Genomic DNA, 12,280 nt, shown 5'->3' on the forward strand with positions numbered 1-12,280 from the left:
AGAGTGAAAAATTTAAGGGGATCTGAATACTTTCCGTACCCACTGTATATATAATATCTAACAATCCACTAGTTAATCATTGTGACACATGCCTGCTGCATACAGGTGGGCCCTTCCACTGGCCAGGCATGTATCTGCATTTTTTACTGCTATAAAATCCAGACACATTGCCAGGCTCTGACATAACATCGGCAGAGAAAAGGCACAAGACAGAGCAATTGACAGATCCAAATGCAGAAGTAAAAGACAGGGAGCGTGCTTTCGCATATAGTCAGACAGAGCCATTTTACACTTGACTCAGTTCAAACACTAGGGGTGTCGAAAATAATCGCTTCTATGATGCATCGCGGTGCAGATGAGGACGATTCGGTATCGGTTTAGTAATAGACCATAACCGATTATAATGTACTGACGCTTTTCTGACGTCATTTGACGCATACGTGCTTTGTCGCGGTAGCATACATTAGGTGCGTTCGGCTTGAAGCGCCGCTGCGCAGAATGATCAGTGTATGACATCAAGTACCGCGATAAGAGAGCAGACGGATCCTTATGCTTTCGAATTGCTCTCGCGGTTGATGTCATACACTGATCATTCTGCGCAGCACAGCTTCAAATCGAACGTGCCTAATGGTGGAGGGAGGGCGCGGGTTTCAGCGATAGGGCTGAACGATTTTGGAAAAGAATCTAATTGCGATTTTTTTTTTTACCAATATTGCGATTGCGATTTAATATGCTATTATTTTTTTAAAGCTCTTTGTTCTGTATTATTCAACAAAGACAAGCTATAAATCATTGTATAGTATGCTGATCACACTATTAGATAGATTAAACATAAATGTTCTTTTCTGTAGGCCAGGCCTATATGTTACGATGAAATTAGGTGATGCATGAATTGATATGAATGACATTTTTATTTAACAACTACAATCACAGTATATTGACTGATTTGTTGAACTTCCAACCTTGTAAGCATGTAATAATTATGTTTAAATAAGCCTGGTGTAAACATTAATATGAAAGTCAGTAACAAATCACACAAACTAAAGTAGATTGCAGAAATATAAAAACAAATCTGTTGCTTTACCACACTACTTTAGGTAATTCAAAGTCACTGTAATAAACATGTAAACATGTGCACTGCACTTTTTAAACACTGTCTGTTAACTTTAGACCAGTGGATCTCAAATTTTTTGGTCGCGCCCCCCTTTCCCAAATCCCCATTCCACCTCAGACTACCAAATAATTTCACTAAACATTACGAAAAATTCATACTTTTTTTAATTTAAAAAACCTACAGGGAAAAAAAACACTTATTGTGGGTTTCATGCTGTCCGCTAAGGCATAGGACACACACAGGCTTTCCTCCTCACCAACGACATTAAACACAGTGTCTACACCGGACGCGAGCGGACGCTTATAATCAGTGACGCTGTGTACACTGCGACACGACACGCCAAATCCCAGACAGTAAACTGATGCCTTGTTCTATTTATGACGTACTGAAAATGATTTGCAACGGTCGCTTTGTCGCTTCTTTACTCTTGCGTGCCACGTGACCGTGTAATCGCAGCCTCTGCGATTGAAAAATCGCGTTATTTCAGATCGCAAATGCAATTAATCATTCAGCCCTACTCAGCGATTCCACATATTTCATATATTTTACATGCATTTATAAATACAATCTGAAAAACCTGTGAAATCCAAGTTGAAAGGTTCTGAGAATGTTTAGGGCTCGCAAAATCGCTAGCCTGACGTCCCGGGGCTATTGTGTTTTCCAGTCGGGCTACCAAAATGTTTCACCACCCTGGCGCAAAGGGCTTGAACAGTGATATAAAATTCCTTCATTGATTTGCGTTGTTCACTAGCTTGTAGGGGTAAAACAGATCGTAGTTGATCGTTTGCACGTGTTTCTAAGTCCTGCCGATTTAAACATTCAAGTGTTTTAAACCATTCACGTGCATTCGATGCTGCATTTCAGACAATGCGCGTACACAATTGATTCCCCTTTTGCATATCCTTGCACCTGAATAAACACACACAAAATTATCTCAAAATAACTGTCTCGGCAAGTATTCTTGTAAACACAGTCGGTTATGTCTTAAGTGAAGTGTCTCAAGTGCTTCATTATATTGGATCCATGCATTTGGTCTTAAAGGGGCAGCAGCCTATAAATACCTGCTGTTCCATAAGTGCCACCTGCTGTCAGAGAGTGACATTTGCGTCTCATTCACAAAGCTAAAATCAAACCGTTCTGTTTTTGCTAGGGATGCTCCGATCCGCCTTTTTTGCCTCGGATACCGATTCCGATACCTAGGGTTCGGTATTGGCCGATACCGATTCCGATCCGATACCAGTGAAGTTTTTTTCCCTCATTTAAATAAATGTAGAATTTATATATCTCTGTGTGTGGAACTGATAATCATTCTTTCACAATCTACTAGATACAGACTACTTCATTATAAAGAAAAATAAAAAACAAATATGAAAAAATATAGGCCTATGTATATTTATAATAAACTAGATTAGTGGATAATTCGGCAGCAAAAGTTATTCTAGAAAAATCAGTGCACAATTTTAGGAATCCACACAATATATATATTATTTTGACAGGAAAATACAACAAAGTATATCGTTTACATGTAGCGCATCAATTCTGCATGTTATGTAAGACTCTCGCTCTTTGCTCACAGTGAGAGAAAGCGACGGCGAGTCATGCGCCTTCACACTAGAAACACATTATGCCAAATACACAAACACCGGTGCGCTGCGCATCCATTCAGATGAACTGAAAAATATCATAGATCGCTTGATGGAGAGTGAAACTCTGAAGCGCTCAGTCAGAGTGTTCTGTGAGTGAACATATATCTGTGCTAATCATATACTAAGCATCCAACTCTCACACTGGCGAGTAAAATCTGAGAATTGATTAGCCATTGGCTAATATTAGACATCATTTAGTCGCCCAGAGTGAAGATTTAGTCGCATATGCGAGTGATTTACTCGCAATGTAGAGGGTTGACAAGTCTATGAGCACGAAGCGCTTACAATGTGCGCACATGTTAAAAAGTGCAAAGCACAAAGGGAAGAGAAATTGATGCGTAGTGTATTATATCTGTGCAACAGTTATTGAGCCTTTCTTTTAACAGTTTTAAATTTCAGTTACTGTGCAAGTTAAAAACAATTTATAGTCTTTTCTACGCCCGTGTTTTGTTCTCACAGACACCCGGTAGCAAGTAACAAAACATTAAACTCCGGTAAGAATATAAAGTCCTCTTTGCAAAATCATAGACATGTATTTACAAATCAAGTATAATGGGAACACAGAATGATCTTGGAGAGAGATTTATCGAGCTGAATGCTGTAACCGAACGTGACCAGAGTTTAAACTTTAAAGGCTGAACGAATGACTGACAGCCACAGCGGAGAAAAGTTAATGTAAGGACTTAAATATTCATATGTAGCTCACATTAAGCTGGCTTCAGAAGTAACACAGACTAATTCGCACAATCGAGAGAAAATTTTTTTTTTTAAATCTCGGATTAGATCGGCTCTCTCTGACCGATACCCGATCCAAGAATAATGGCAGCATCGGAGCCGATACCCGATATGAATATCGGATCGGCGCATCCCTAGTTTTTGCTTCAAATTTTGAAATTATACAATCTAATTGCAATCTAAATAACATGTATTTAGCATCTTTGTTTGGATCGTGATTAAAATGCAGCGGCTACCTCTGATTTTAAATGGAAAAAGCACAGCCAAAGCATTAGTTTATTTATATGAAGAGATTTATTTTATTTGTATTATTTAATTATTTGATTTGGGTTTTGTTTTAAAATTTCAAGTTAGTTTTATTATTTGACATATTTCAATTTTATAATTCAATTTCAGCTTGTGCTTGTAGCTTGTGCTGAACCATGTTACGTGGGCAGATAATACTGTTTCCTTCCTCGTCTGACAGGGTGTGGTTCATCAACAGCAAGTTTCTGTTCCCTCAGGCATTTCAGTAAGAGTTCATTTATTTCGTCCTCGAGTCAGGGAATACCTTGGGTAGCCACGCCTGTAATATAAATCCCACAACTTTCTGACAACTCCTTTAAATCTTAGTTTTTCCATATTTGCATTAGCCGATCAGTGGTTTAGATATGCAAATTGGAGCCAATTCATCAGCCATGCAAACAGGCAATAAGAATGAATGAGGACAGCGACTTTCAAGCTTTAAATCAGGATATGGAAGCACAAATAAAATATAATAAAAGTGAATTTACAGTGAGATAACAGCACGAGTCATTTAGGCCACTTTTATGACACTTTGGGTGCTCTTTGAAGCTTGAAGGTTTCAGTGTCCATTGATTGGAATTAAAACGTTCATCAGAAATTTGTGCACAGAGGCTAAAGTAGTCAACGGGTTTTGGATGACATGAGAATGAATAAATGAAAGGACTCTAACAGCCTGGTGAGCCACGGGCCACTCGGAATGCCATTTGCTACAGGGAATACAGCAGGGGGATGACACCACCTAAATCCTCTTCCTGCTCCAGGGTCAATGAGGGCAATTGTGATGGAATTCCAGCTAGGATTTTGCTGCCTTTCATAACAGTGACATAAGATGAAAGTGTATGAGAATCTCTGCCATTGCTATCAGCTGCAATGCTTAAAACATCAGCGGACTATTTTGCAATCAGGTCTAACATGAAAGTGACATAAAACTGACTTTTTCAGATAGCAGTTACTGTATTTAAAAAAAAAAAAAAAGTATTTTATTGTGAATTTAAGTTAAGTCTGTAAAACCTCAAATGTTGCTACCATATTTTTTACGGTGAAGTTCTGGCAACCACAGCTGCCGGTATTTTACCGTAAATGTCACAGGTTTTTTTTTACAGTGTTGTTACTGTTCACCATTGCAAAAAACAAACAAAGTGAAACAGCAGCAATGTGTTTTTCTTGAACCTCGACTTTGGTGGGAACAGTGTTTCTTTCCTCAGTGTCTTGTGACTCCAGCATATCTGAGCAGCCATTGACTGCTCATGCTTGTCTCGTTACATGAACTGTACCGTCAGCAAGTATATGTATATATCATCCATCTGTCTGTCTGGTGAAGTGTCAGTCAAAGAAACCCTAAAAAGACTATTATATGTTGTTCTGAACACATAAAGTATATATTGAGATAAATACTGACTATTTGATGCTTGATCCAGTATATTCAATGTTTAAAGCACTACATTTGAGAGGTGAAAAAGAGTGGCATTTGGCACACACAAATGAGTGCGTCAGGCGATTCAATCCCCAGACACACATTGGATCATAATCTCACGCTCTGTCACACATCATTTGAAGGGCTTATGGGCTCATGAAAGCCACTGATGAAGTCTTTACTTTGGGTCACGCTTCCTCTCTATTTCCTGTCTGCACATCTCAAAAAAAAATCTCTGATTCCTCTTCTCATCTGTCAATGCCTCCTCTCTCTGTGCAAAAAGCAGTGTGAACATAAAAGTGAAATTGTATATATTTGTAAATATATATATATTTGAAAGACACTGATACTTTTTCAACAATAAATCGAAAGTGGCAACAAATACATTTATGTTGTTACAAACAATTTTTGTTTACAATAAATGCTGTTCTTTTGAACTTTCTGTTCAGCAATGAATCCTAAAAAATTGTATCATGGTTTCTTCAAAAATATCAAGCAGCTATGCAACTTTAAAAAAAAATGACCTGTTTTAAAAATGTTTTCATTAGAAATCAGTTATTTTAAAATGTAATAATATTTTACAATATTACTGTTTTTAATGTATTTTTGATCAAATTAATGCAGCCTTGGTGATCACAAGAGACTTTTTCAACAAAAACCCTGAACTTTTGGACAGTTGTATATGTAAAATACTTAGGGATTTAAAATGTTCAGTAAAAAGAAAGTAAATAAATAAAAAAAATAATGGAAAGAGAAAGAAAGAAAGAAAATGGTAAACAGGCGTATTTTTCTGCAAAAAAAAAAAAGCATCATATGACCCCTTTAAATAGTAAGTCAATTCCATGTAGAATAAAACACCTTTTTCTTAAAGACTGGTAAGACTTGACACTTCATTGCAAGTATATCATCACTTCAACATAATTTATCAAAAGTGCTAATCATTTCATAATATTTAAAACTTTAACTTGCACACAGACATCACAGTGTATTAAGTTTCAAAGATGATTTTTAATGCATCCACCCTCTTGGATCTTAACAAGATAATCCACACCTACAGGAAGTTCAGCCAACTTGTTTAAACACGTCTTGGCCACTAATCTCTCTACATTTTTCTCCGCATATGTATTGATTGAATTGGATTATTCTGCATATTTTCTTAAATGCATTTGTTCCAAGGCTTGACACTTCTAGCTCATACTGATATAAACTTTCATTTTTGCTCCGAGCAGTGAATAGAGGACAGACCAGACTGACAGTTCGAACAAATGACTTCAGCAAAGCAAGCTAAAAGTTGCCAAAAACTAAGATAAAATCACACTGGCTTTGGTTGCAAATGAAAGCGGTTAAATGTGAGCTTTATTTGTTTAGTGATCACTCACTCGCCCTCGGTTCTTCTAACGTGATCAGCAAACAAAGATTCCAAGATTCGAACGTTCCAATTTCAAATTTCAAATGAAAGATTCTAACATTCTAAACCAGCAATTTAAAATAGAAAAATCGAACATTTCATATCATTACTATTCGTTTTAATTCAAAAATTCTACAATTCAGCAACTTTCGCTTCCCACACTGTTTAAAGACAAAAGGGTTACCTAATCCTTCCATACAAATCACAGCACTACATGGCCACCCTAGCAGCATGTCAGTTCAGATATGAAATATCAGAATTTATTCAATCAATCCCCCGTTTAGAGCACTGCAGATCAGCCCATCTGGCCTGATCCACGCTGCCATGATCCCTTCGCATGGACAGATTCTTACACTAACGCACAGCAATGCAATCTTCGCTTCGTGATGCAAACATTACGTGACAGAACGAGTATGCGCCTGTTCTTACCTTCTCAGCTGTCGTAGGGAAAATATATCCAGGTCCGACTTTATTTTTGTACTAAAGACAGCTTTAGCTTTCCAGCTGCAGTCCCTGATCGCGCGAATGCTTCCTATGCTTCTGCCTCACTCAACTTGTCCAAGACTCGCCGGAAGCCACGCCTTGTTTCGTTTTCCCCGCCCCACGAAGAACGTGATTAGACAGAAGAGGCATGAGTGGCGTCAAAGGTCACCAATCACAAAACAGACTCATCCTAGCCCTGCCCACTCGGAGCGTAAACAGGTATGAGGTTCAATGTGGACGACGTGACTGCACTTGTAGAACCAGTTTGCGGGCGTCGTACATGCAGTGAAGTCAGTAAACGTTAAATGCCGTCGATTAGTAAGCTGATAGCATCATGGTGAAAGTACAATGAGGTATAAACACGAATTTTGGATATCGGTTTACTTTTTTGAACTCAACCTATATGTTGAGGTTGATTTCCACAAGATGGCACCATTATGCAGGGATGGGATGCACAAATGCATTACTTTCTGCACACCTACATCCAATAAATAAATACAGTTGGTTAATAATAAAGAATGTTCCTCCAACATTAATGTACACGAATCTGACTATACGTCAATAATGATTATTTTAAGGGCTTTGCAATGCAAATATGATTTTTTTTTAAGTATGTAAAAATACAATAATATGGTACTGTAAGCATGCCATTTTGGTCTGGTCATTACTTTCTGCACACCTACATCCAATAAATAAATACAGTTGGTTAATAATAAAGAATGTTCCTCCAACATTAATGTACACGAATCTGACTATACGTCAATAATGATTATTTTAAGGGCTTTGCAATGCAAATATGATTTTTTTTTTAAGTATGTAAAAATACAATAATATGGTACTGTAAGCATGCCATTTTGGTCTGGTTTAATAGCAACACTAGGAGTTTCTGCTCCATCCCTCTATCCACCAAGGGGTCCGTGCATTACATGAATAGCATCCTTCTCAGAAATGTTCCTACCTTTTCTTACTGAAGGTTTTCTCTCTAGTGCTTTGTCAGGTGATTTCTTCGGTGGATCAAATGCTGCTTTCATCCGTGACACTTTCACAGACTGTGTTGGATCTAAGGTCAGATCGACCTGGGCCTCAGCTGGCTTGGTCCACTCCTTCATCTTCTTCTGCAATTCAATAGTTTCCTTTATCATATCAGAAACATGTCTTTTCTGTGCACCCTGTGGTGCTTCCATGTTGGTGGTTGGGCTGCTTTCTATTGCGTGCTTTTGGTCAAGCTGGCTTGAATGTTTCTCCTGTAACACATAATTTGCTTTTGTCGACCGCTTGTTCTGCTGTTTATCTTGTTTCTCGTTAGCTTGCATGCTTATAAGGTTGCACATGGAGGAGGAATGATGCACATCTTGTGCAGCAGATGTGTTTGCTGCGTTGTCTGTTAATGCAGCTCCGGCAGCACAACCATCCCGGACCTGACCGGATACGTCTGTCGGGCTTACAGTGGAATGGGTTGACGCATTTGTTAAAACCTTCAAAAAACATTTTTCTTGAAGCTGAGAAGAACCAGACAGAGTGACTTCTGTTTTCTTGTGCACACTTGGCCTATCATCTATGCGACCTGAAGTTGTCTCCGGACCAGCAATGAGCTCAGAGATGGAACCAGTTGCAGATGTTTCCTTACGCAAGCTGAAAGTAGACTTGCCGACCTTGTCTCTCTCTGATGACGACATGTCGCCCGAATTAGCGTTTCCCACTAACCTCTGTTGTTTTGTAGGATCACTTACAAAAGAGGAACATTCTGGATCCATCTCATGTGTAGTATCCTTCACTGTCTCTGGAAGGGGTTTTATCGCTGCTTCAGCCAGAAACCATTCCAGACTTTTCTCTGTGCGTACTTTGGCCTTTGCTGAAAGAGGGGAATCCTCTTTTTCATTTGTTTGCATAACTTGAACATCAGATTTACAAGGGGGGTTCGAATCTGTAATGTCTTCAGAGAATGCAATACATTTCTCATCTTCATAGCTTTGTAGCCGTGGTTTGTTTTCACCCAGCATACATACACTGGCAATATTAGATGTCACAAAACAACCCTCTTCCGTTTCTGTTCCACGCAGAGAAAGATCTTTTATCTTGGTTTTCTTTGCATGGGAATGATAGGGACCCTTTGAAGCAGATTCCAGATTTTCTCTTTCTTCACTCTCTCTCATGCCATCTTTATTTTTATGACCTCCAGCGGGTGATCTCCCAAGTGAAGGTTCCTTGGTCCAAGGGCTCTCTGAGTCTGACACATTAAATTGCCTTTCTTTCTGAAGCTCGTCCTGTGGGAATTCGCCCGCAGATATTTGGCGATGGCTCTCTGAGTGACCCCGAGGTGACTTGGATGCCACTTCTAAGGCACTGAGGTCCTCTGGGCTCAGACTCACAGCTTTGCTTTGTAAATCCGCACCTGCCAGAGATGAACTAGTAAATCTGGTCTTTATGACATCATCTGTTGGCTGACGCCCCGTAACGTTTTCTCTGGCTCTGCAGACATCCTTCATCGACCGCTCCTGGGTTTCTGCATTCATCAGGGACGAGCGTTCGGCGCTGGAGGTTTCTGGTTCTCTGGCTCCGTAGACATCCTTCACTGACCACCCTTGGGTTTCGACGTTCTTCGTTTCTGTTACAACCTTATCTGGATTCTCTGGCAGCTTCTTCTGTATTTCTTCGTTGCTGTGCTCAATTGCCTCAGTGATGTCCTTTGATGTTTCCGCTTGTGATGTTGTGGGCTTGTTAATCGGCCTCTTGTTTTGCGATTCAGTCATGCTGGTCTTCAACTTGACGTTTTCTGTATTGACTAACGCTTGGTCTTGAACTGTGAAGTGAACATTTGTGTTGGCGTCCCCACCACGTGGTTTTGAAACGTCCTTCCCTTCCAGAATCTCCAAGGTAGGCCCTGTAGTATCACAGGTGGCTTCAAAATCGAGTTTTCTGTCCCCTTCCTGGCTCTTTAGCTTGTCGTCATCTCCACAGACAGACTCCATTTCGTTCTTTGCATGTGAAGCGCACTTCTTACTCCTGTTTTCTCCTTTGCAACCGCTTTCAACTTTGTCTTTTGCAGGAAGGTCACACCTAAAGTTCCCCTGATGGTCTTCTAGTGTACTCTCCAAGTCTTTTCTCTCGTGGTCTGGTTCACTGTCAGACTGTGTGATTCCATTCAGCTGCTGTGGAGCCAGCGGTCCAGCCCTGCCTTCCTCACTACTCTTTCTTCCTCCCTCTTTCCCGCAATCCCCTCCCTCCGCAGCCCCCCCATCCGTGGGAGCGCACACCTTATCATGATAATCCAAACCATGCATTGGTGTAGGTGATGGTGACTCCCTGCCTGGGCCTCCATCCAACCCTCCACCGGCTGTGTTCTCGACACCATGAGTTTCAATGGTTAGATTTCCTTCCTCTTTGGCCCCCCCGGGGTCTGGGCTTGGTCCCTTTTCCTCTGGTCCTGCAGAGCTGTTGTCCTGCCCTAGCTCCCCCTCCTTGCCCTGGTTTTGTCCCATTCTGTGGAAAACAGTGAGAGAGATGTTATTGGCAGTGTGTTGTTGCAGACCACACATGACTCTGGCATGCAGGTTATGCCAGTGTTTATCTGAAATTCTTCCACACTTTCACTCCCCTGTACACAGTGTGATGCTCACTAACTGTCTTTTTCACTTATCTGTTTCTGCTTGTCATTTCGGATGAGCTCATTCTTATAATCACAGTCAAATCTGACTTGTTCTGTTTGCTTTACCTGATCTTTTGCTCTTGTCTTCTTACTTTATGGAAAGTCTCTTAGTTTCTGGAATTATCTACTAAAAAGCTCAAAGTGCAGGTTGACAGGGTTATTAGAGTTAAATAAAACTAAAACTCAAAACATTTCTATTACTATTAATAAACATTAACTGATATAAATTATTTTATCATATATATCAAATATAAAAAACCTTAAAGTTATTTATTTTAGCTAGTTGCCAAAGTAACATTTCATTATTTTCATTTAGTTTAACTTGATGTACTAAAATATAAAACTAAAACTGAAATAAAAATTCAAATTCAAAGTAACATCACAAAACACAAAACTCGTCCCGGGTTCGAGTCCCGGCTCGTGGACCTTTCCCGATCCCTTCCCCCCTTCTCTCCCTGTCTCACTACTATCCTATCAATAAAAGGCAAAAACGCCAAAAAATTTATCTTTAAAATGAAAATAGAAAACAAAATTAAAAACAAATTCAAAATGTTCAAATAGAATAAAACTATAAAGCTAGTTGCCAAAGCAACATTTCATTATTTTCATTTAGTTTAACTTGATGTACTAAAATATAAAACTAAAACTGAATTAAAAATTCAAATTCAAAGTAACATCCCCAAAAAAAAAGAAATTAAATGACAAAAATACAACCAAACCACTAAAATGTAATTTAAATCTTTAACTAATATACTGTAAAACTTTAATTAGGATTAAAATGAAAATGGAAAACAAAATTCAAAACAAATTCAAAATGTTCAAAAAGAATAAAACTATATAAAGTATATATTGAGATAAATACTGACTATTTGATGCTTGATCCAGTATATTCAATGTTTAAAGCACTACATTTGAGAGGTGAAAAAGAGTGGCATTTGGCACACACAAATGAGTGCGTCAGGCGATTCAATCCCCAGACACACATTGGATCATAATCTCACGCTCTGTCACACATCATTTGAAGGGCTTATGGGCTCATGAAAGCCACTGATGAAGTCTTTACTTTGGGTCACGCTTCCTCTCTATTTCCTGTCTGCACATCTCAAAAAAAAATCTCTGATTCCTCTTCTCATCTGTCAATGCCTCCTCTCTCTGTGCAAAAAGCAGTGTGAACATAAAAGTGAAATTGTATATATTTGTAAATATATATATATTTGAAAGACACTGATACTTTTTCAACAATAAATCGAAAGTGGCAACAAATACATTTATGTTGTTACAAACAATTTTTGTTTACAATGGAAAAAAAAAAAAAAAAAGAAAATGGAAAACAGGCGTATTTTTCTGCAAAAAAAAAAAAAAATATATATATATATATATATTACAATTTTGAGAAATAGGGCTAATAGTGAAACAACAACAAAAAAATTTAAAACAAATTTTATCTTTCATTGCATATAAATATTGAATCTATTAAATACTGTCACTAATTTAAGCGTCCTGTTATTTTATGATTCATGAGGACACACATGGTACACATGACATTTTC

The 12,280-nt window shown here is 38.7% G+C and overlaps 1 protein-coding gene across 1 annotated transcript in view; it reads right to left on the reverse strand.

The window, feature by feature from the left end:
* LOC107597328 (uncharacterized) overlaps positions 1 to 10,565 on the reverse strand; it is a 94,554-nt gene extending 83,989 nt beyond the window's left edge. The window contains exon 1 of the mRNA XM_016288342.1: positions 8,044 to 10,565. Coding sequence (XP_016143828.1) covers positions 8,044 to 10,564 — 2,521 coding nt within the window. The 5' untranslated portion in view covers position 10,565. The remainder of the gene's footprint in view (positions 1 to 8,043) is intronic.
* Between the last annotated feature and the right edge of the window lie 1,715 nt (positions 10,566 to 12,280).

This window comes from Sinocyclocheilus grahami, unplaced genomic scaffold (genome assembly GCF_001515645.1).
Source record: "Sinocyclocheilus grahami isolate Dianchi unplaced genomic scaffold, SAMN03320097.WGS_v1.1 scaffold230.1, whole genome shotgun sequence".
Lineage (NCBI taxonomy): Eukaryota > Metazoa > Chordata > Actinopteri > Cypriniformes > Cyprinidae > Sinocyclocheilus > Sinocyclocheilus grahami.